This window comes from Synchiropus splendidus, chromosome 12, assembly GCF_027744825.2.
Source record: "Synchiropus splendidus isolate RoL2022-P1 chromosome 12, RoL_Sspl_1.0, whole genome shotgun sequence".
NCBI classification, from domain to species: Eukaryota; Metazoa; Chordata; class Actinopteri; order Syngnathiformes; family Callionymidae; genus Synchiropus; species Synchiropus splendidus.
Window position 1 is genome coordinate 7844319 of NC_071345.1, and position 25936 is coordinate 7870254.

Sequence of the window (25936 nt, forward strand, 5' to 3'; positions counted from 1 at the left end):
CCGTGGTACAGTACACACAAGTCTGGAAGAACCTGAATGCTTTTTATGTACGAAATAAAATGTATAAATAAACAAATAGACAACTGATCTGGACACCCTGGAAAGGTATCCAGTCCACAACCAATCAGACAACCCCATACACACAAACTCATCAAAATCATCAAAGTTTTTCGACCGTGGGAGGAAACCAGAGTGGCGGGAGGAAACCCGCCGCACCAGCAGGTAAACACGCGAACAGCATGTTTTCTCCAGAGTGAGCAGAGCAATTCAAATTTCCGCCGACTGTGCTGTCAGAATCCCAGTAATGTATGAGAGTGCATGAGAAGGTTGCAAGGTAGTGGGCAGACTGGGAGTCAGTCAGTTGCCGCTATATTTAGCCTGCTAGCGCTGGAGCCCTATTACCTAAGCTCTGCTGCAGCCCGAGCTGTTGATTTATCTAATCCCCCTTCAACGCTCGTCTCTCAGCTAAGGACCCAGCGTTCACATGAACACACGCCACCTATCAGGCGCACACCTCAACTTCAAGCAGCCCGCAGCTACAACAAACCCATTTGCCCAAGCGCCAAATGTCCCTCCTGATCCCAGTTTCAACCTGCTATTATACTGTAAACAAACCAGGCGCGCACATGTGCCGACACAAAGTCCGACACAAACACACGCTCAGGTTGAGAGATAAAGGAGTCGCCATGGCAACAGAGGCAGGACGGGCAGAGTGTACACAGGCTCCCAAAAAATGTATCTTCCACAAACACACAAACCCTCCTACTCAAACAAACAACGGCTGCTTAACTTAACCACTTCACCGCGCTACTGTAGCCGCAAATTTGCATACACAGAGCGGTACATTCCAGCTGGAGGAGCCTGAGATATTCATCCAGTCCTTGCAGTGTTTGCCTATCCTCCATTGTGCTCATCCTCCCGCTCATGTTACGCACATGTGCATACCAGCTACACGGACCCCAGCACGTACTTATGCACCATAAAGCAACAATATCTCAGCCAGCGCCGGGTGGGGGGGGTGTTTAACCAATAGCGAGGGCAACACTTCATTAAATTTGAAAACATCTCTTACAGGCAGACGCTCCCAACAGGCCATTAAAACAAATAACACACACAAAAGCTCAAGTGTGCTTGGCTGACGGTGATATGAATCTGATCACGGAGGGAAGCATGTTGTGTTGCTTTTTAATGGGAGAATAAACAAATAAAAGTTTCACCATGTGGTCACCTCCGTTCGGCCAATACCTTACCTTCATCGTACACAAACACTTAAGATCGGAAAAGCTCAAAAAATATTTCAAACAAATGTTGTCAGTTTGCAAGGAAAGTGGAGCACAGCTACGTTTTATTTGGGGTGAAAGCTACTTATTTATGGCCAAGTTTGAAGCAGTTTTATTGGTTTAGTTGCAAACATGGAGCAGCCGTTGGTGGGCGGCGAGACTGGATGGTTCCTAAATGGGAATTGGCTGAAAAAACTGACATTTTTTTCTGGCATAACCTTATTAAGCATTGCTAAAATGCTTCTCAATTAAAGTTGGAATGTAGGAAAATGTGTATTTTCTGGCAACAGTTCTAGTGAGCCACAAATAAAACCTCAGTGAAGCTGGGGACCTTCAAATGGGCCCCAGGTCTGGATGACAGTAATCCCAAAACTCACCACAGATCACTTCAGGTAAACTCTATTACTTTTTTCTTTACATTTTGTCGCCTATTGACATTTGGTTTTAAGATTTTAGGGCAGCACACTATTGGCTGATGGATGACACTCAACAGTCAGCGCTTGTGGCTCAGTGTCCTGGGCCCTCATTGGCTCAGCAAGTCCTATGAATGATCCACCTATTTTGGCATCCAGTGTTGTTCAGTTCAGTCCCTCTTGTTCAGCGGTGCTGTATTTCTATGTGTAAACTTGGGAACGTGTGGTGAAACTCCTGGACAGTGTAGAGAAGTAAAGGTAAAAGCGTGAATGATTTGGTTCCATGACCAACCAGTCATTGCTGCTTCGATCCTCCCGCCCATCTCACACACCTCATCCTCCTCTCACTTAGATCCATCTTTAATTCTTTTCTGTTGGGTCAGCTCCGGAGCTCACACGCCGCAGCAAAGCCGTCAGAGAGAACATCTGGTCTCAGTCACAGTGGGGCGACGCTCTCCACAGTAGCACAGTCACCACAGCAACAGGACTGTGGTAGCAGAGATCTTGCACGCCAGGGAAGTGTGAGGTCTCACGCCAGTCTCCCTGCACTGACCCTGACATGATGCTAATTCACTGCCGCTCCTTGGAAATTATATCACGCGCAGATATTTGGGGGTGAGACTCACATGCTGCACCATAGTTCTGCTGAGCGGCGGCTCAAGTGAGCGTGAATGAAAAGAAGCAATTTTAAATCGATCTGCAGTCAGACATGACGTCTGGAGATGGGAAAAACTCTGTTTTCTGTTCATTATGTTCTGCTATGACTCCGACACAGACGGGTCCGTCCAAATTTGCTGCGATCAGTATCAGTCCAACATGATCCAGGGAGGAAACTGGGACCAGTTAGAAAGGGACTGGAAGGATTGACACAAGCAGCAGCACTTTTAAAGGAGAACAAGACTTAAGTCCTTCACTGACTGGTACATTTCATGAATAGTTTCATGACTTGTTTACGAGCAAACACACTGCCTGGCCAATAAAAGAGTCAGGTCTTTTCTTTTTTTTCAAGCAAGATCTTGTGATAACCACCTATTATATTGTTTTCTTGGTACAACACAGATTGGTTTCTTGTGATAACACATTGTTTTTTTTGTTATCTTGACATTGAAAAAAGGAAAAATCCAAGGCCATTCCCAGCCACCACTGGATCGAGTGTTCACAAAATATGACTCATTTTCTTCTTCAGTACATCCCAAACATTCCTGTTGCTGTCAAGATCCTGACTCTAGTGAGTCAAAATGATGCCTCATTTTCACAATTTGAGCTCCATGAATGCTAGATCATCATCTTGATAGAGCAACCTGGTCACTCAGTTAGTCAGATGAGCTCATTCTTTGGGCACATAATGGTGCTAAACCCTAAAACTAACCTGATCGGGGGCTCAAAGTTATATATGTGAAAAATATTGTAGAATATTATCGTCATTATCACATTATTCTCAGCATTGTTTAACCATTCCTCACAATAATTCTGATGTGCTAAAGCTGATAGACTTTAATATCAATATCCCCTGACTCGTACCGTGACTGAGACTCCCTTCTACTGTCAGACTCATGTCCAGAATCAGCTCGGGGACTCTTGGTTTTCGACTCCCTAACATCCACTTCCTCCTCCTCAGACCTCAGATGAAGCAACTGCTGACACCAGTCCCCAAAATCTTAACAGGCAAAAAGTTGTATAACCAGTGCAGCGGCGGTGTTTCTATTCCCCGCCTGCGAGGGGTGCGAAAGGTCAAGGCGACTTTTTTTAATCAGCCAATATTTTGAATTGAATCAGCACACTGTCATTTGCACCTCCAAGTCTAGGTGGACGTGGAGAGGTCAGAGGCTGACCTCCGCCTGGGGGCGCAGAATGTGCTGAGCACAGCTGCCGGAGCAAGAGTACCAGCTGAAGCGCTAGCCACTTACATGGCGTATGTAAATGACTGAAAATGTGTATTTATGGAAGCTGCAGGTCAAGCGAGGGGGCGGGCGTCTATAGGATGGTAAAGGGCAGCAGAGGGGAGGCCTGGGGGCGCTGTGTTTCATCTGAACTATGTGTCACAGTTCACTGCGAATATTCTTCCCTCCTGTCCCACTTTTCCCAGTGACCATCGAGTTGAATTAAAATCACACCGAATCCGCCGCATAAATAAACAATTCACACCACGTACGCACGTACGTGAGCACGCATGAGGGAGCACACATTCCTGTACGACCTCGCCGCCTGTAGCTGTGGCTGAACTTCGCAGTGCGAGCCGCTCGATTTGTGCTGGACCAACGTCATCCCGGCACCGAAGAACGGAGGTGTGAGTCATCGGAGCGCTGGGCCAGGACGGGCCTCTGGGTCACTGGCTTAGCAAGTGCAGCTCCTCTCCAAAAAGCAGAACTGAAGGGATGATGAGCTCAGTAAACACAAAATCGCTGCCTCATTTGAGCAACACAAAATCGAGGCGTATAAAGGGAATCGTTTAGATTTAAATCGGCCCGATAGAGACTCAATTCCACGATCCGTACCTTCTTTGACGTTCGCCTTGATACCTTAACACTCACCTATTTTGGGAACCAAACATATTTTATAGTATGGCGAAATACAACATTAAAGAGACAACATACAACACAACTTTCAGCCATGAACGATCACAAACTCACTAAGATTGAGTGAAGTCAGAAGATATTCACGTGTCGACCGAAGTCCTACGTGACTGTCATACAGGTGTGGTGTTTTTACTGTATTAAAATCCTCTTCCAGCTTAATATTCCAGCCCAGTTTTGAAACCTCCGTTTGGAGTTTAAAGGTGAGCTGGTGTAAGATAGGTTTAGTTTCAAGGTCAACGGCAACGTCCGAGTTCAAGCCAAATTCAAAATGCATCAAAGCCAGATAACCTTCATTGCGAGACGACAGTAGTCTGACCAGCTGAGATTTCCACCAAGAGCAAATTGTGCAATGGACTTTCTCAACAGCGGCGTGTCTCACAAGTTCATGAACGCCATTCCATAGTTTTCAGACTTCAAGCAGCACTGAGGGCTAAAACTGGTCTAGCAAACATGTCCGCTGCCTGGAGTTCCTTCATTTCAGGGTGATATGTTCAGCATATACAAGTCAGTTTATATGAACCAGAAGAATGAACCAAGAATGAACCAAAGGAGCCTCTTAAATATTTATAACTGTCGCCTGTGGATTTCACTTTGAGATTTTCCTTCAAGCGACTGTCAATTCTTTCCCTCAAGACTGTCTCCAAATGGCACCGGCCGTCTTGTTTTATGGCCGGTGTCACGTCATAGATCTGCCTTCCATGTGACCTCTTGCATCAGATGAAGGGGCACGGGCATCTCAGAGGAGGGTGTCCTCCCAGAGGAAGTCCAACTGGAATGAAAATCCAGGAAGACAGTGTGTCTCTCAGGTGACCTGGGACCAAAATAGCGGGTAGGGATTATTGTAGACAGGAGCTTGTTGCTCAGACTGGGTAAACCAGGTGGACATAGAATGGCAGGTCACTTTTTTTGCTTCCTTCAGATGAAGTATTTAAACTACTGTAAAACAGTAATTTCCATTTAAAACCCCAGCAAGCGGAGCAAAAGGAGACGCCCACAGCATCTTCCTGGTTTCTACAAGCTGATCCTTTTATCCAAGTATCTCAAGAGCAATGATGCTCCAATGAAAAACACACTGTCAGACAGCACTACACCGATTGATACAATGCTCAACAACAAATTTCAGCATCAGATAATTTACACTGCAAAGAGGATCAATTCATTCTCAATCCTCGCGAATCATCCCCATCAAGCGCTACATTCGTCTGATGACGGCATCAAAGCGAAAAGATGCAGATGTGGCGTTTGAGCTCCGACAGCAAACCCAGCCGACACCACAGCTGGAGACACGACAAGAGCATCAACCCCAGTGAGCTGCATCAAAGTAAACCACAAACACACACTCACAGGACTTATGCAAACACAGAGCTGCTGCTACGCATCCGAAAATCGATTCCTGGCAACGTCACGGAGACACAGCTGCCAGAGAAGTCAGTGAAGTTTGGACTGAAAATATGGAAACTGTCAAACTTTATCGGATCGATTCTTTTGTGGGGAGGCAAAAGAGACCTGATGGAAAAGTTGTACAAGGAAAATAAGTTTCTAAGGACAGATTTCTGGCAGAAAATAACAGCAGGAGTTGAACACAACTTGATTTGCCCACTTTTATTTGTGTTTCCGAATGTTAAAGTAAAACACTTATAAGTAGGCGGTCAATACACTGTATGTAAATGTACGATGCATGGGCCACGCGCAGGCTGCTAAAATTCTGAAACTGTCCAATTAGATTCTTCCAACATTAACCAATAAGACAAAGCTCAAACAGAGGACTTCAGGTGCATCAACATTAGGGGCGGTAAATTCTCAGGGTATCGAACTACACTGGCGACCCAAACACTGCGCCAAATTCTGCTATTCTTCCTGCAAAACGCTACAACTATCACAAATGAACCTCATAAATTTTGTCTTTTTGGTAGGTGGCATCCCAAACTATGACAGCTTGTGTATAAATGAGAGGTAAAGAATGGGGCGAGGACAATATAGTAGTGCCTCGGTTTGCGAACGTCTCGGAATTCAAACGTCTCGGAATTCGAACAAAAATTTCTAGATTTTTTTGCTTCGGATTTCAAACAGAAATCCAGAACTCAAACGCCTCTGAAAAAAGCATGAAAAAACATAACGTGCGCGGACCCATGACGCGCTTTGTTATTGTGTACGACTGTTTTTTCTTCATATTGAGGTATAAAACCTTTCCTGTCTCCACACTGGACCGTGGTAGAGTGTCACAGGGGAGGTGCTCGCTCTCCACACCTCCACTCCAGGGTTTGATGTCCTGTTGTGGGCTGGAGCTGGGACAGGGATGAGGCGAGTCTGGGACAGAGCGTGACTTGGTTTATGACTTTGTCACAGCCAAACTGCACAGAAGCGCACATTCAGAGCTGGACACGCACCGGGCACCTCTTCACTTCTGGAGAGACGTCACTCACTCGGCAACCCCTCCCACATGCAGCGGCCACACACATAGAGGAACAGCGCACCTGCAGCAGACACTCTACATTCACTCCTACAAAACACTATTTTAAGGCTTGGGACGCATTAGTTATTTTTCCATTCATTGTAATGGGAAAAATCGATTCAGATTTCGTACAAATCGTTTCTCGAATGGCCGTCTGGAACGGATTGTGGTCGAGAACAGAGGTACCACTCTATTGGGTTGGTAAGAAACTCAAGATTCTCTGTCGAGTCTCCTAGCTACAGGAAGAAACAGCCGATGGTATCTCTCCTTCAGTTACCAGTGAGCTTCACATGTAACAACCTTTTACGACCAAACCTGAGTTGCCTATTCCACTGCCCACAGTGTCTTATGGTTTCAGTTGACCCGCATGTGTCATACACTTGTTCCATTCCCCCCTCTCTTACCCCGCAGCCTCGTCGGTGAGACCAGACGTCTGCGTGCACCGAACACTGATCTTGGCAGACACCTGTTCCGCCCCCTTGCGGCTCCCCCCTCTTCGCCACACACACTCGTGCACGAGGGGATGAGAAGCCACCGTGAAGCAAAACGCTGCGGTGAATAATTTAAGTCTGTACAGCAGGGAAGCAAAATGGAGCCTGTCAAGCTGACAGATCCATTCAAACAGCAATAGACACTTGGCTCTCCACCTGGAGGCTCCACGATCGGCCTGGAAATGATACACTGATGAATCATTCTTCTTTTGCTCATTAAATTTAAACCACACCGGCTCTCAGAAAGGCTCGAAAATGCTGATTGTACTCCGCCTTTCATCGCGGGCGAAGTGGAGCAAGGTACGTCGATAGCCCTTAATCTGGCTCCTGCAGTCGGCGTTACATTCCTAAAGAGGTCAAACATCGATCGGCTGGTGATTCCAGGTCAGCACTTTATCCTGAAGCCTTCGCTGAAGTGAAATCATGCAGCACCAGAAAGAAGTTCTGACACTTACAGTTCGATGGCTTTGTTCCACATGATGACGTAGCCTGAGAGCATGAAGGACTCCACGTTGACAATGTGGATGTTCCCTCGTTCCGTGCCGATGTACAGCCACTTGCTCTGGAAGGGCAGGTGGCAGAACGTTATCCTGGAAGCAAGAGAAGAAGTCATTAACTCCACGTCGATAAAAAGGAGGAGACGCCTTCGTCTCTCCCACTTCAGCCTCTGATCCGGTGATGCTGGTACTCTCCAAGGCTCCACGTCTTTTTCATACTTTAACCATCACAAAAAAAACAGCAACCAGTCTCCACCAAGCCACAGTCATGCGGTCATGTATATGAAAACTGGATCCCACATACAAGATGCCATGTCATGTTTCGGTATATGCGGTTTCTAGGGACGACGTTTTCCGCAACCACCATTTCAACCGAACGACGTATGATGGTTCAACTTGTCATTTCAACACATAACTTCACCATGTTACGTTTAGACATGCAACACATTGATGTATGACGTTTCAACGTACATTTTCAACATAGCAACATTTGCGTCAGTTCTTCTTACAATGCATAAATACAAATATTGCATCAACTAGTTCTGGAATGTAGCGAAGGAATACGCCATCATTTCATTTCATTGCAGTATTTCAGAAGTGACTTTCACCGGGGAATTTCGTGACGTAGGTTCTTGCTGAAGTTAACCGTGCTTTTATGAGTTATTAAAAAGCGGTATGAAGTTCAAAATTATGACTTTTGGACCTAAAGTTGAGTGGTACGATCAGACGGAAGTGTAGGAGTTATAAACATGGCGTCTCCTGTTGGCTACTACAGGGCTGTGGGAGGAAACCAGAGAGCTTAGAGCAAACCCAGAGGCAACTACTGGCAACACAGATGACGGAAATTCAGCCTCACAAATGACCAGTGGGTTCACCACCCGTGAGTGACGGCTGCTCTCACCAGTGTCCTGAAACAGTATCCAAGATGAAAAGAGAAATTCACTCAGTTATTCTGACACCAGACGACTCCTCAGTGAACCTGCTCCTCATCATCCCCAGACTAATGAGAGGTTAAGAACACCTTCCACATCTCCCATCGTCTTCTGATCCCCATGTCATCGTTTTGTTCTTTCGTCCTTCCTTCAATATGAAGACGAATAATAACCTCGGATCCCTGGCTTCCTAGCATCTCAGGGTGTTCAGGTTCCACATGCAAACGCACACCACGCCGACCTTTACACCCGAGACACAAGAACTGTATTGATCATCTGCAGATGAAAGACAGAAGTAAGATCAAGAAAATAAAGGCGAAAATATTTTTCATCCCCGCCTCCCACCCCGGGTAGCTGGCTCTCCAGTTCGTCCCTGGTGCAGCAGGAGCATGAACTCATTGACTTCAACATGGACTGATAAACTGCACACTTATGCCCCGCTGGCTCATGCACACTGGCAGGCAGGATGACTAAGAGCAACGTGATTTTTCATGACAACTTGTGGCCTTCTTATGACCAGCAGGCAGCGTGTCGACTGGATTTAATGTCCTTTTCCATCTGCACAAACACATGAGCTGTGTCTCCGCCAACAAGGAGTTCGTCCATGTGACCGAGTCGGTGGAGACGCTTTCACCGTCGCTCTTCTTTCCTTTTCTGTGCTATTGGTATTTGTTGTTGGGATTTTGGCATGAAGTTGTTGACAAAGCGGTTTCACCAATAAAACAGTATCATTTCCAAGGAGGTCATGTGATTGTTGGCTTTATCTGTATAAACACAGCACACAATGAAATCAATAACACCACAATGTGCTGTTGTTTGTCTCGCGCTGTTGGAGGGTTGATACGGACAGTGACATTGTGGGTGGAATAACTGTGGTTCTAATGTTTTTGTGACTGAGATTAATGAAGTTTCTGAGGCGGAACTTGTGAAGTAGATGTTTGTCTACTCATACCGCAGGGTTTGTTGTCGAGTTGTTGCCGTCTGTTTAAGGCAGAGGTGGACAGTTAAATTTCCTAACTGGCCATCATGCCAAAAGAAAGGCAGCAATGACAGCAAAACGTAATGGAAAAAAATCTTAAGTAACAGGGACAAAATGAACCAAAAAAGGTTCAATGGACGCAAGGACATTAAGAAGTGTAAATATGGCATGAAACCTATAAAAAATCATTTTACATGCATTTTATTTGAATATAAGCTATGGACCAAACATTGAAGATGAAAAGGCAATTTATTTCAAAATATATTAGAATTTTCTTTCGAACAAATTTTGAGGAAAATACTAAAATGACAAAGTAAAAAAAGAAACAAAAAATACAGAAACAGGATTAAAAAATGACAGAAAAAATTACAACTTATAAGTTGTATAGTTTTAGTCTGACGTCATGAGGACCACAAAAACACAGGAAAAGGGCTGCATACGGCCCCCGGGCCACACTTTGCCCAGGTCTGGTTTAAGGTGTCGTTGCTCCAGTATGTATTGTTACCTCACACCTGTCACGGTTCTTGTCTGTGCTACAGTTCCAAAGTTATGTCATGATCTTGGGATGTAGGAGTCACAACATCAAGCTACTTTTACCAAAAATATATTGGACATTGCTTGATCCGTTCCAGACCCGGTTATCTCAGACCACCCCATGGATCTAACTGACCACCTCCCACACTTTGCAGTCCCACTTTTGAAACACATTTCAGCACTAACACAACACCTTGCAAGGTAACCTCACGCTGCAGTCCTCACCCGACTTCCATCACCGTGATGGCGAATACTGAAGTAGACATCACGACTGCGGTCAGACACTCTTGTCACAGGAGTTGTTGACTACATTAATGTAATATCTGCTGTTGTCATTCATGTTGTGTTGTGGTCATTAATACATGATACATAATTGATATTGTGTGTGTGAGGGTCTGAACATCTGCAAGAGAATTCAACACACATTTGATTCATGAAGGGACACGTCGCAAACATGAGTCAACAAATAACCTTGCAGCTTTCAAATGTTGGTCCATTTCTCTCGGTGTCCATGCAAACAGCCTTTTTTCCCTTCCCTCCTCGTGTGTGTGTGTGTCATATTGTTCTCACTCACACGTGTGCCACAGTGAAATCTCAAGCTTCAAGTGGTCACGACACACATGCAGCTGCCAGTTCACACTCCACGAGCCAAATGTCGCCTCAGAAATGATCACTGGCCAAAGTGCTCTGAGGAGCATGTTCCAAGGGTTTGATAAAACAGGGGAGCCACTTCAGCCATTGTCACAGGAGGAATCGCAGCCCTGGAAAATAGGTGTCTATAGATTTTTACAGTAAAAGATTAACAAGAAGACAGTCATTACAGTAACAGTAGCCACAGCATGTCTAAAAATAAAGTCAGTGCTAGTTAAACATGCAGAGGAACTGTTATCTGCCCCAGATAACTTTCAAAGATTGTTTAGCTGATGCAGAGGACGGATATTAGGGCTGCAAATGTACTCTTTAAATTCATCGTTTTATCACTATTAATGAGCTTTTGTGGACAATGTATTTCTGAATTTCCATCGAGGACAAGAACAAATGAGATAAAAATTAAGAAAAAAGTATATAATAATAATAATAAATAATAAAAATACATGAACTTGGTCATATGTCATATAGATTGTGATATATATTACAATGTCATATATATATATATATATATATATATATATATATATATATATATATATATATATATATATATATGACATTGTAATACTAATGTATTATGTAAGAAGAGGGAAATTAAGGTGCTGAAAATATAAATATATAAATAAATAATAATAATAATAAATAATAAAAATACATGAACTTGGTCATATGTCGTGTGTGTATATATATATATATATATATATATATATATATATATATATATAAGACATCGTAATAGCAAGTTCATGTATTAGGTAAGAAGAGGGAAATTAAGGTGCTGAAAATATAAACTGATAAATTAGTAAAATCCTAAAACTTAAAAATGCAAGCTGAAATACATCAAAAATGTAAATTAATGTCAGAGTGAAGGTGAGATGGAACACTGTGTTGCTGCTTGTAGTCTTGGAAAAGATTTTATTAGACAGCAAATTCAACTTTAAATGGGGTAGTCAGATTTAGCTATTTCATTAAAATACACTGATTTATATCTTAATTTGGGACAAAAATATAAGTCACTATTGTAGTAAAATCTTGAAAATTATAAATTGCAGAAAAATGATTTTTTTGTGCCCATGAATAATAAATAAATAAATAAAAATGCAACCAAAATAAAATCACTATATTTCAGGGGAAAAACATCATACAAAGTTATAAAGATAATGAATAAACTTTTCTAAACCAAATATAAGTGCTAAAATTTATAGCAAAATGAAAAAAAAAAAAAAAGTATGACTTCAACATACTATATTCATTTACACCCAAAGACCAAACTAAAATAAGCATGACGCAGATGTAAATATGGTCTCTTGCAGATGTACATCACAGTGAGTCAACAGTTTTCAATGTCACCAAAGTGAAGAATGTGAGAGCGGTGATGAGATTTGGGCGTTTGGTCCTCACTGTTCGCTCCAACAATGGCACATATTATGAATTCAGAGCCAGTGTGGCAGCGGCGAGTGTGATGACCCTGATTCCCTGGCTTATTATCCCTCATCATATCAGCAGAATTGACAATGGCATCTGCATCTGCGCTGCATTCCTGCGAGGCCAGGAGGTGACATCCTACGCCAGAATGACTCGACAGGATTGCACTCGCTCCGTCCCCACGCTGCAGCCCACAGACTGAGTCACTTCTCTCTGGCTGAAGCCCAGTCTGTCTCAGCTCCTCCCTGCTTTCCTCCCTCCTCATGAATGGAGGCTGCCAATGCAGAAGAGGCCGCCGGCTCTGATTCTGATCGACAGATTTGAGCCGGGGAGGAATGAGGGGCGGAATATTGGAGGAAGTCCACACATGAAGAGGCTTGTACTGATGTGTGAATGAATTTTCAAGTGCGTGGAAATGATTTGTTTGGAAGCTGAATTAAGTGGCTTCCTTGTGATGTTTTTGGTGACACATTCAGGTGCTGTCAGCGCATCTTCATGTGAAGAAAAGTTTTGATTGATGGAGTCCAGCATGGCAGGCGCTGCCAATTTCTGAATAAAATACAGATTCTAAGCGAGTTGAAATAAATTCACTTCAAGTGTGAACATTTTTCAATATTTTTTCCTGACAATCACCGGAGAAACAGACAGATTTGTGGAGTCTCCTTCGCGTTCCTCCGCCTCCAGTTAGGAGCCTGTTGTAGCCGTTCTGGCCGAGTGACTTTATCGAGCAAATGTCCTCCACGACCCAAAGTCAAACTCTGAAGACTGAGGTAACCATTCCAGGAGCAAAAAACAAAACGGCCTTTACAATAACAATAGGAATTATAAAGCAGTGGTTGGATTTGTGACAGCAGGAGCTAAAGCTTTGCTCCCAGAAGACGACAGCCTTTGCCAGTGGACCGGAGTTCATGAACAGTTTCGGATTTTAATAAAGGTCTAATAGGTGCCGGGGCCGAGGGCAGGGTGGATTTGTAAGTGAAGCTTCTGTGGAGGATTTAATTGGGAGCCAGTGAGGGTGAACACGGGCGGGAGTTCAGCGAGTTCTGGACCTGCTGGAGCTCAACCAGGCCTGCGATACATCCAAGGGATTAGGGTGACGGTTGTGAGGAAAAGTCTTCAAGACAAGGAGGGGACTAAAGATGAGGTGAAACCATCTGAATCAACCGAGAAATGGTTGTGGGGGGCCTCCATGGGCGGTTTGGTGCCGCCAGTCCAGCATCCTTGGACAGTATTTGCACCCACAAATCCAGAGGGGTGTCACTATTCTGTGTTCACTACTAACAGAATCATCCACAGTTATATGGACCAGTCCATCTGATCTGCAGGTCTATGCTCTAATGTGGCGCTGTACGCCGTCGAATGAGAGTCTATTGTCTCATGAAGTATAACAACAAAGCCCATCTCTGGTGTGTGAGTGAGGATGGTAAAACGCTAGACTACATCCCTGTAAACAAGTCACTAACTAGGACAGAGAGAGTCTGTTAGAAGTCTGAAAGACATCTGATATTTGTCTTGTAATTCCGGTTGAAACAGGGCATTTGCTCTCCTTGTTCTAGTGGATTTAACGGCTGCTTTTCTTTCAGACCCTCTCTCGTCGGCCTCGCCGACTCATTTTCGAACCTAACTGGAAGTGATTGACAAACAGACAGCCGTTCCCACGGTTTGCTGGCTGCGATCAATCCGCTCAGGGAGAGAAAAGACCCCTCTTGAGAGAGTCGCCGATGGGTTTGGATAGCCTCTCTGACCCCGCCATTGAACGACTAGTCATCTTTGACAACATTTGTCACACATGACCCGGTTCGCTCCTCGTCTTTGGAATGGGTCAGTGATGTCACCCGCAACCTTCTACTCGTTTGAAGCAGTGCGGAATCGCAGCTATAGACGAAGTAATACACACCTTATATAAAGCTCTTTGAGCCAAGGTTTAATACGTGTTTGAGTCAGAAGACAAAGAAGACACGAAGCATCGTGTTACTTCTGAAGCCCAGGGTGAGGAGAGATACACTTGATATCAAGCATGGAAACGTATTCAAGAGGTTTTAAAAAAGATACTTGACTCCAGAGAGCGGATGTGTGACGTGCGTGCTGCTACTTGAACATGAAAAAACATGGCAAACGTCTCATGGGGGCTGGATATGCCAGCAAACTGTAGAGGAAATGATGATGACTTGAGCGTGTCACACAGAGGCTCAGTCCTCTGCACCAGTGGTGGGTTTCTGAAGAAGAGAGTATGTTCCAAATGAAGGCGGTGCAGCCGACCCTCCTTGTTGGTATGAATGAATGAATGTTTATTTCAGTCTCTTCTAACACATTGTAAATAGCTTACATTTTCGATAAGATAGATTCATTATTGTGACCTTGCATACAAGTCAACAACAGTTGCATCTTTTTCCCTATTTGTCCAAACAGTAGTTGTGTGTAACTGCATGTAGCTCTACATAGGGCCTACATTAGCGCTACATTATGGGGTTAAAATGAGCACAAAATAGAGGAAGTAAAGATGGCCATATGAAGGTCTCAGAGAACAAGGTTTTTTGTTCCTAGGTGTCTTGATTCAGGCTGTGGTCTTGGCCAAGGATGTGATTCCAGGTTTGTTTGGTCCTCAGTGACACTTGGTCTGGGTCTGGTTTTTAGGGTTTTGCCCTGTCGATCCAAGACTCTGGGGCAGAGGTCCAGGGTGTCTACAAGGCTTGGTCTGCATCTGGCCCTCTAGGTTTCACATTCAGGGACATTAGTCATTGATGTCTGGCTCTCGTGTCTGGGTATTTGGTTCACACTGTGCTCCTGGGTTTTGGCTCCGTGGTGGTTTTAGTCTGATTAGGGTAGTTAGGGTTAGGGTAGTCTAGTCTGGTTAGTCTTGTTTTTTTTGGAGGCTGGTTCTGGCCACGAGCCTCTGGGTTTCACATCCAATGCCTTAATCGGTTTCTGGTTGTCTGGTGTTGGACCTGGGCCTCCAGGTCCTAGATTCTAGATGTCTGGGTGTGTTGCTGGCTTTTGGATCTGTCTGTCCGGTGTTTGCTCACATCCCGGACATCTGGGTCTGAGGCTCTGAAATGTGGGTTCTGGCTTGTCTTGGAACCATAAGTCTCAAATCCTGTGCCTTAGTTATGTGAACCTGGGTGCGTAAGGTCTGACTATCTGGAACAGCTTACGGGCCTCCGGGAATCCAGCGTGTCTTGGTCTAGTTTTTGGCATTTTGTCCTTTGGCTCTGTGAGGCTGAGGTCCTTACTCCTAATCTTTTAGTGGGTCCCAGCCCTCTCGGTCTGAGTCTTGTCATCGATGTCTAGCTCTGTTGTTTGGATTCCGGTTATCTTGTTCAGATTGTCAGGTATTGGCTCCTGGGTTTCTTTAGTCCGACTTGAAGGGTTCTAGGGGTGACTGAGACTCATTGCCTGGTTTTCTTGCCACAACACCCGGCAGTTTGGTGGAGCTCAAGGACGGAAGGATGGACTGTACCTTGTTGAAGGAAAAGCTGGGGTGCTGCTTCATGCTAACAACCATCAGTCGATGCTAACTACTTCATTTATGAACCAAGTCTGGAACAGCGTTCACTTTAAAGAGGCGGGGCCAAAATGGCTCAAAGTACTGAGAAATAATTGTTGTGAATTCACTCAACACGACTCCCAAAACAGTGTAGTATCTAAATTGAGTTTTTATCTTTGACCTTGCTGCATATTAAACCAATATTGTGCTCGTCGTCGGCAGAATGCGATAGTGCTGTTTGTGCTCCTGCCTCTGACGTCACGGCCGGAAAAACACTTTAATCTCCACGAGAGTGCGAGAGAAATTAACTTTTCTTTCCCTTCTCCGAATGACTCGGCACTTCTCTCCGAGACGTCCCGAGGAGTCTGTCCCGGGGTCGTCCGTCCCGAAAGACGGTGGCGCTTACTAAATGCCAGATGTGGTCAAGCACCTCATCGAGAACACAAGTCGCCCAAGAAGCGTCCGCCGGCCACCTGTCCATCATATCAGAGCGGTGTCGGATCATCTGCACTGACATTTAACCCTTTATGCCACCTTCTGAAGCAGAAGCGCTGGTGACCACTGATCTGACTGGCTCTGATGGCCCATCACTGCTTATGTGATCGGAGAAGACAGAGGCCACCGACTTGCTTGAGGTCAGGGATTTCTCCAGTGTGTCAAAAACACACACCAACGCTGTCGCTGCAGCTACCAAATCAAACATTTCTTCACACTGAGTACGCAGAGCGGGACTAGGAGAAATCATTTACAGGAGCATCACCCAACTTCCCGGTGGACCGGTCGTGTTTTTAAGTTAAAATATAAGAGAAATTGTGGAACATTTGTTTACTTTTTGTGAGATTTTTAAATTGAAATTTAACTTAACACTGAAAGAAAAAACAGTACAAGGATTAAATAGAAATGTACTACTACTACTAATAATAATAATACTAACACTTTTACATTACACAAAAAAACAAAAAAAAAAACATGGTCAGAAAGAAAACAACTACAAGTAGATCTATATTTTGCTGTTTAAAATGATGATCATTTCATAGAGCATTTTCTACATGGAACAATAAAAACAAATCCACTGTAACCTCCGAGAGTGAAAATATAAACAGGAAGTGGCACATTTCTGAACTGTTATGCACACAAAAGTGCCCAGAGAAACAACATAAATTGAGTCCAAATATTGTCAAATTGCTGAAAAAGACTTTGCAGGTTCTTTCACACACCACATGCTCAAGAAAATTTGGATATTTACTGCTGTAATTCTGAGAAATCACCATTCCCAAAAACATAGCGACAAGCTAACTAGGCCACTAAAGAAGGCCATAACTGCGCACATGAAACGCCATCAGTGACTTTTAATAGTTTGTCTTTTTCTTTCTTAATATGAAGTGAAATGACGGTTAAAAATCCAAATCCAAAGAGACAACGCGTAGTGTTGGTCTTGTGCGCTTATGTAAGAGGCAGCTGGTGAAAAGCTTCAGGTGTTGAGAGGGAGATCGCACCTGAGCTCCAGCGATGAGAAGACCTCTGGGGCCGGGCAAATGACCCGAATAATTGGTGTTTAGTCGGCATAAACAGAAGCAGAGAGATAACAGCAGCTACCCAGCTTCACCGGCGACAGACTCAAAGGCCAACGTGACAACCGAACAGCACAGGGGGAGAGTTTTTTACCTCTCTCTGCTGAATTTCAGAGAATGAAGGATGGCTGGTCTCTTTTGCCTCAGGTTCCAGAGGTGGACGCTGTCATCTGCCAGAGCGCTCACAAGCGCCCCCTGTGAGGAGAGCAGGAGAGTTACATCTAAAAACAGCAAAAGCATCTTGAGGCCTTTATGATCACTGCTGCTTTCCTACCTCGTTGATGAGGAACTGGAGCTGGATGACGGCTGCTCCGCTCTCGTGCTGACAGTAACACTCCACACCAGGACGACCAAACCTGACAGGTGTTGGGTCAAGGACTGCGCTCAACAGCTCGGTGTTTTAAAAAGGCAGAGCCGTAACAACTGCAGCTCATTTGTGACCTCACTTCCTGGATTTACCAATAAAAAACGCATTGATCAAACATCCCATGACATTTCGAAACCCTGGTCGAACACGGTGGGCGCTCCACCATCCATCACTTTCCTCCCCCATTCATCTGTTTCGCATCGATGTGTAATCTCAATATTGATTCTCGTTCACGTCTTGATCAGGGCAGCTGGTCAGAGCAAGTTTGGTCGATGGGACCCGAAGCCCTCGCATGGAAGATAGAAAATGATTCATTCATGCTGCCAGGATGCTTTTATGTATTCAGATTCTAGCTCATAAATATGTTCCGTTTCATTGCTACCTGACTGAGTTGGAAAGCGTCTTTCACTCATTTCCAAGGGGGACTATCCAAAGTTACTTCACTCCTGAATGTTTACACTGTGGGAGGAAGCCAGAGTGCCCACAGAACAACATAAAACTGCACACACAATCCCAGAGTTGCCTGCAACCTCATCAATAGGTGACTTAATTCTACCGACTTTTTCCATTCTATGCAATACCTCACTTAAAAACGTTGTTTCTGGCTTGTGGTGGAGTCAGGACTGCAGACTTCCAACCTCTAAAAAATTGGTACAGATGTACAACTTCACTTCATGCGTCATTTTGTTGTGCAACATTTATGTCATGCTGCAATTTACCGCAAAAAAGGGTTTATGATCTATAAAACCTTCTTTGTTCTCTTTTGCTCGATACATATGCAGTAAAATCATGCCTATCTCCACCGCTGCAACCTGACAGGCACAAACCGCCGCTGCAGCTTGAGCTTAGCATACAAAAACATTAATGCGGATGATTAAAAATGCATAGAAATTAAACGTATGTGGGGGGAAAGCAGCAGTCAGCAAGAGATATTACAGTTGTAGAAGCCAGTGAAATGGAAGGATGAAGGTTGTTTAGAAGATGAAGAATGAGCTCCTTCTTCTGAATGAACTGATTATTCCCCATTCATTTTCTCTCTCTCTCTCTCTCTCTCTCTCTCAGGAGAAGAAGCAGGGGGAGTCATTTTTCATACGGGGTGCAGCGAGAGGCAGCTCCATGGGGAAAACTCATCATTAGTGTGTCTTTGTGCAGGTGTGTGTGTGTGTGTGTGAGACGCTGTTGTTTTTATCATGTGACCCGCTCGAGTAAATTGCCTGCAGAGTCGTCCGACTGTTGGCGGAATGTGCCTGCAGCTTTGTATTAATGCAGATTGATCTGAAGGATTTTGAAATCATCTCTCAGGCATTTGCATGGAAACAGCTGAGGGAACAGGGAGCTGCCCCTTCGGTTAACCTTTGGATGCAACACAATCATCGCCCCCCTCCAACCACCAAGTGTGTCCCCCTAATAAAACTAGACGCAGGCATTACAGTGTTTCCAGACACTCACTGGAGGGAGTTTGGATCACCAACTGAAGTCCCAACTGGGTCGGCGTCACCCCGACCGTCGGTTATTAAAGTGAAGAGGAAACAAATATTACCACACAAAAGCTTCTGTTAGCATCTTAGCTTCAGCCCCACGACTGAAAATGACCTTGCCATTGTCTCAACGCAACTGAAATCACAAGTTCAATAGCGTCCTGGACTTCGAACAAATCAGAGTTCAAACAAAAATTTCAAGATTTTTTTGCTTTAGATTTCGAACGAAAATCCAGAACTTGAACGCCCCCGAAAAAAGGCGGAAAAAACAACGTGCGCGGACCGATCAGCTGACCCATGACGCTCTTTGTTATTGTGTATAACGCAGCCTCTGTATGCAGACGTGTCCCGTTAGCTACATTTACTGACTCTTTTTTCTTCATATTGAGGTGTAAAACCTTTCCTGTCTCCGCACTGGACCGTGGTAGAGTGTCACAGGGGAGGTGCTCGCTCTCCACACCTCCACTCCAGGGTTTGATGTCCTGTTGTGGGCTGGAGCTGGGACAGGGATGAGGCGAGTCTGGGACAGAGCGTGACTTGGTTTATGACTTTGTCACAGCCAAACTGCACAGAAGCGCACATTCAGAGCTGGACACGCACCGGGCACCTCTTCACTTCTGGAGAGACGTCACTCACTCGGCAACCCCTCCCACATGCAGCGGCCAAACTAAAAGCCTGCCGAGTGCCCAGGCACTCGTGGACTCCCAGAGGGACAGTCACCCCCCAGCATCCAGACAGCGTCACAAGAGGACCCACCCAGCATTTTTTAAAGCAAACAAACTACAACAAACCGCCGCTCTACTCAGTGACGGAACTCTTCACTTTTGTTATTGGAGACCATAAAATATATTATATTTTTTGGAAAAATTAGCATAACTTGCACCGGCTAGCATTAGCATCACACATGGCAACTATATTAACAGCAATGCAATTTGGATCAACAGTGGTACACAAACAAAGATGTGTTGCGATAGCATTTCCGACTCCCAAAATAACTCCCCGACATCTCATTTACAAACAGTCCCACCGCCGCAGCGCAGACAGGCCTGAGGTGCTTCTGAGTTCCCGTTGTTCCATCCATGTGGGGCGGACTCACAACTGCTGACAAAAGCAATCCTTGGCGCATTTTAATAAAAGCCATAGTCCTAATCTCGCACCCCTCTCACCACTCTGCTAAAAGTGGACAGACTGACTGCGGGCAAGACAAAAAGAAGGCAGGAAAATAACTCAAATTGGGTCACCCTCACGTCTTGTCAAGTTGGATGAAATTTTCCGAAGAAACGGTGGAAGTCAAAGCCGATGGGAAATTCTCTTTAAGTTCTTGTTTTTATTTTGGACGGAGCCACAGGCCGCGCCCAGGACCAAGTGAGTCACTGGGCATCTGGCAAAGTAATGCAGAGGTATTTGGCCCTGAACAGCAGGAGGCAGACGGAAAGTTTGGTGAGAAAAGACGGCTGTTATCTAGGAACTGAGTCGATCTCGATAAGTGCAAGTCATCTGGGAGCAGCATGAGAGTGACTTCGCTTCACCTCCTGACAGCTCGCCTCAAATTTATCTCATTTATTGTCGGGCGGCCGAGATAAGGAGCTGTACTCTGAAGTGATTGCAAAAATTGTAGCCATCAACTGCCGGAAAAGCTGAGTTTATTCTGGTAAAAATTCAACCGGACGGAGACGGAGAAGGAGCTTGTGTTCATTAATGTAGAGGGCAACATCAAGTGAGGCCAAACGGTGATCGAGACTGGACTGTCATTGATCATTCAGAGAGGCTTCATGCTTTATCCATACTACACAAAGTGTGGAAGATTTTACTCCAGTAGATGATGCTCAGTGCCTCTTTGGTTTGGAATACTGGCGGTGTTACGGTGAAACTTTATTATTCCACTATGTAGTATTGTATTGAAACTTCTCTTACCATTAGTAATTTGTTTAGTTTGAGAGATGTGCGTATTGCATCCAGTCAAATCCCAAGTTTTTTATACACACAACTCTCAGTACACAAATTTAGTGTGTGCATTTTCCTCCCATTTAATATAGGCTCCAATTTAAATCTTTATTCAAACTGATATCACAAATAGTGAGTTTTGAGAATCGCAGTTGACACATCAACATTAAAAGTGCGAATAAAGCAGAGCAAGTTAAATTTAGAAAGTTTGAAAAAGGTGGAGTATTAAATTCAATAAATCAGATTTAAGATATTAAATATATATCCAGATACTTATCATGGACTAGAATTCAAAAGGGGGTTCAAACTATTGTTTTTATCAGCAAGAAAATGCTTAAAATCCTCATACAATAAAAGCACTTGTTGGACAGAATCCCACAATTAAATCACATTCTTATTATATTAACTGAGGAAAATATCCGCAATAAAAAAGTGAACCCTGATATGTCGAGGGGTGTTTAGCCAGATTAGCTCTGTGGAGCATTAAAAACTTTGCTCTTCAGCCATAACACAATGGCCTTTGGAGACAACAGACATCTTCCAGGGCTCAACACAAGACCTTCAACTGTATCAGTAAAGTAAACCTGCTCCGCCTTCGCTACAGACTTGCTATATCACAACAGAGCAAAAGACAAAAAGACGTCAGTGAGGAATATAATGCTTCAAAAGCTCCGGAATCAGTTCGTGGGGCGACTGAAGAACATAAGACTGACTGATAGAAAAAGAAGATGGACAAGATAAAAGAGTGGATGGAGACAATGGGGCAATAATCAGATGGAAGAGACGTCACAGAGAAGGAGACGTGAAGGAGAGAAGACGGCTGATTCATGAAAGAATCGAAGGCGCAACAGAGAGAGAGAAGCACCAGTTAGTTGCTATGACGTTGGGCCAGAGGTGACGTCAAAGCTAGCCACTCGTACATCACCCTGCCAGGGAGGGAGGGAGCGGGTGGGGACAGCCAGCTCCGCTCCGGACTCAAAGATGACAGAAAATAGAAGGAACAGTGCTGTTAAACGAGAAAAAAAAATTAGCAGAAGGACCACCCAGCAAAGAAAGGAGGCCAGTAATGAGCCGAGAGCAGCAGCAGTCATGCAAAGCCCCCCGCTGCATCCAAAACTCCCTGCTCAGCTGCTTTTCCACACATTACTCAGCTCCTGTTTGGAGGCGATACACTACAAATCATCCATAATGCTGCAACCCCACCTTGACCTCGACCTGCCTCCCCTGCACCCGAGCCCCCCGCCCCTCTCCTTCTATCCTCCAGCAGCCTGCGGTATTTTTTTTTTTTGCATGGATACATATAAAGCGCTTCCTCCAGGGCAGGATTCAGCTCTGCACCGTGACAAACACTTGACTGCAACCAGCCGCTCTCCTCCCGCAGTCGGCCTCTACAGCGCACATTTGCTGATATTTACATCCATATTACAGCTCCATCAATCAAACCTCCACCATGACTGGATGGTGAACCGTCCACATACATGTAGAGGGCTTCTCATTCGTCACAGACCACTGCATGAGATGAGGCAGGCCGCCGCAGCCTCCTAAGAATAGTGCTCATTAATTCAATAATTCCACAGTAAGGGTTTGTGTGCGAGGACAGTGGTGATGTAGGAGGTGAGAGTTACATCGGTTTGTTATGGTGACGGACAGACTGATGGATGAGGTGAGGCAGAAGTGTCGGTGGGTGATGATGTTTGTGGATGACCTAGTGATTTGTAGTCAGAGAACGGAAGTAGAGGAGAAGCTCAGTGTGAGTTCAGTTTTCCCTCAACAGATCCCTCTCTCAGTTCCACTTCTGGACCCGCTCAAAACTGGAGCCATACAAAAAAAACGGTGAGCAGTGCTGAGAGCTGAAAGAATTTTAGAAAATGCTTGTGCTGCATATCAAATCGGCGTAGTCCACATATTCATAGGCTTGGATTTGGTATGACGGTGAGCTCTTCCAACTGGAGTATCCTACAGTTTTGACATGTAAACGCATCACAATAGTGAAATGGGCCCGTTGTGCTCACCAATCATGTCACACTATGCAGTTTTTCTTTACTTGATCATGATAAAATTTCGTTTTAAAAGCATTTTATACAGACAAAATATTCAAAAGACAAACTCTGGCAGCCTTGAGTTCACCCAAACAGGAAGTAGCTGAACATTCACTCTTGAAAAGAGAGAATCACATGACCCGGTTCATGCTTTTGCTCCCTCTAGAATTTTTTTCTAAGATGCATAAGAGTCAGCAATAGCAAAATCAACTGTCCTGCATCAGTTAAAAAAATGGTTTGGCTTGAACGAGAGCCACCATTGCTTCAGAATAATGACCGCTATGTGATCAAACGCATTAAAATGAAGTGGAAACATTATAAGAAGCGCAAAATGCATCATAGCAGTGCAGTGGATTGGGTGCATTTCAACAGAAAAATCCAGGAAGAAACACTTTAATAACTAAATGACTCGTGACTTACAGTAAAACCGCAGCTGTCGCTGTTTCAATAAATGGGAAAACTAGTCCCTCTTTTTTTCATGTGCAGGTGGGGTGGGGATGGGAGGTCCAGGGTGGGGTTCACGGTTTCAAACCCTGAGAAGGCTCCATGGATGATGATGTTTGCAGATGACTTAGTGATCTGCAGAATGTAGGGGGGGGAGCAGATGCATTGAGAGGCCAGCGCACTTCCACCGGAGCTAAACTGAACAGCGCTCTTGAGCAAGCGTTCGAACTATCAACCTGCTGTCTCACCAGCTTCCTTACTGTAACTATTTGCAGAAAGGTTGATGCAGCATCACGCTGGTCAATAAAACTTTGCACCATCAGAAAACCATCCTGGAGGCTTGGACTGAGCCGTCGCCTAGCAACAGCAGGAACAATGACTTCAGCATCTTACCAAGGTACAGAAGCACACTGCAGGCGAAGAAAGAAACACCCCGGACGCCCGTCCCTCTCCCCTCGGAGCTTTATGGATCGACACATTGCAGCGCTAAAGGGACCTTGCAACTTATTTGTGTTAATTTGTTTTTCTTTCCCTCCCTCTGCCAAAGGTAGCAGCAGATACATCACTGACAGCGGCGCGGGCGCTGAGATTCCTGCTCCCTCATGAATATCCAACACGGAAAAGAAAAAAAGAAGACGCACGGGGGTCTTGTCAAGCAGCGAAATGAGAGGGAATGAGAGAAAACGCTTCGAGCAGGCGGGGGAACCCGAAAGTCCAGCGAACTGGCGAGTCATTTGTTTAACACGTTGGTGAATAAATAATCGGCCTTGACACTTTTGATTTATTACACAGACAAACAATTAAAGCGGGACGGGGCAGCGGAGTGTTTGCCGCTGCATCAGCTCCACTGAGCTCACCTGGGAACATGCTGTCAAGATACACAACCTCCATCCATTACGGCCGCTGTTCCCCCAAATTCATCTCCATGTCATCTTCGACAGAGGCCATTTGCTGCACCGCACGCTTCACAATGGTGTTGGGGCACATAAGCAGCGAGGTGTTCGACAGATCTCCTCATGTAAACACAGGCTCAGAGAAGGACCACGGCTCCTATAAGTCAAGAGAAGCCAGAGGAGGTGACCTTCACAAAGCTCCTAGCTGGAGTGCTCCGGGCCGGTCCAACAAGGAGGAGCCCCAGGGCAGACTCACAATACAATTGAGCACTTATCTCCCTCAGTTGCAGGAGGTTTCAAGAGTAGATCTCTTTAATATGACTGCTCACTAAGAGATACAGAGGAGCCGATGAATATTAAAAAAGTGTCACAGAGGAGCTCCATCGCGCGCCGGTTGGCAGGAGGGTTGCTGCCGAGAACAGTGCGGCGACGCACAATGGAATCACACTTCGTCTTTACTGAATTAGTCTGGGCCGGTGCCAGCCGCTCGCAGTGTTGGGGTGCACTTAAATATGTAACCTTTCATGTGATGGAGTTCATTTGGACTGTTGCTTCGTGGAGCGCCGCCATATGTTTCCAGTGGCGGGGTCTTCATAACCTCAGACGTGATCTAATTTTAGCGGCTCCACACTGGGCTCACACTGCGAGGCAAATTATCAGAACCAGATGAGACACTGAGGACGAGGAGGAAGGCGTTTTGGAAGGAGGCACTCGAACAAGCACTTGGGGAGGTGCTCAACCCAGATCGATGTAGAGCTACGGCAGGCTACGCTCAGCTACAGCTGCTACAATGGTATGTCGGGATGGAACTCCGGCTTCCTCCCAGAGTCCAAAAACATCCAGAGCTTAGTTTATGACTCTAAACTATGAGCAGGGTGTATCTGTGTTCTGTGACGGACAGGTGACCCCTCAAGAGGGTTCAAGCCTCTCGCCCCAGGTAGCTGGGACAGACAAGAGCGCCAACCACAATATAGAGAAATAATCTGATTCATATTGTCTTAACTGTAAGACATATGAGTAATTTAGATCATATCAAGGGTTTTTATCCATACATTTTACATGTTAGTGTATTATATTTTCACACTATAAAGTTATGATTTTCTTCTTTATTTCCTCCTCAGTATTGTGTTTTTTTCAATTCATTCCTATTGTAGTATGTTATTGCTTAACAGTGCATCATTCATAGTAATTTATTTTTATCAAAAAACAGCATGGTGTTTTGTATAACTGACTGTATGACCTGTATTTTGTAATATTCTCTTTAAAATGTAGTGTCACAGAGCTCATTATTTTCATTATATTTTCTTCTTCTATTAGTCCACATGACTGCTGCCAATGTCACACTTCAGTCTGGTATTAATACTTCACAACGGACTGGTCATTGTCAGGGATTATAAATAAGGGATGTAGATTGGAAAAAGATTGGCGTAAAAAGCGGAAGGGGTTAAAGGTGAGTGACAAATGTTGAGTCAGCAGAACCGCTTGT

General features: G+C 44.8%; 1 protein-coding gene across 3 annotated transcripts in view; it reads right to left on the minus strand.

Moving 5' to 3' along the window:
• Positions 1–25936, minus strand: part of stxbp5a (syntaxin binding protein 5a (tomosyn)) — a 91209-nt gene that overhangs the window by 42327 nt on the left and 22946 nt on the right. For all 3 annotated transcript variants that reach the window (XR_008416200.1, XM_053880339.1, XM_053880341.1), the window contains exons 3-5: positions 17560–17641; positions 17380–17480; positions 7668–7802 (exon numbers count right to left, since the gene is read on the minus strand). Coding sequence is in view for 2 of the 3 variants with exons in the window: in XM_053880339.1 (XP_053736314.1) it covers positions 7668–7802; positions 17380–17480; positions 17560–17641 (318 nt within the window). In the remaining variant the exon portion in view is untranslated. The remainder of the gene's footprint in view (positions 1–7667; positions 7803–17379; positions 17481–17559; positions 17642–25936) is intronic.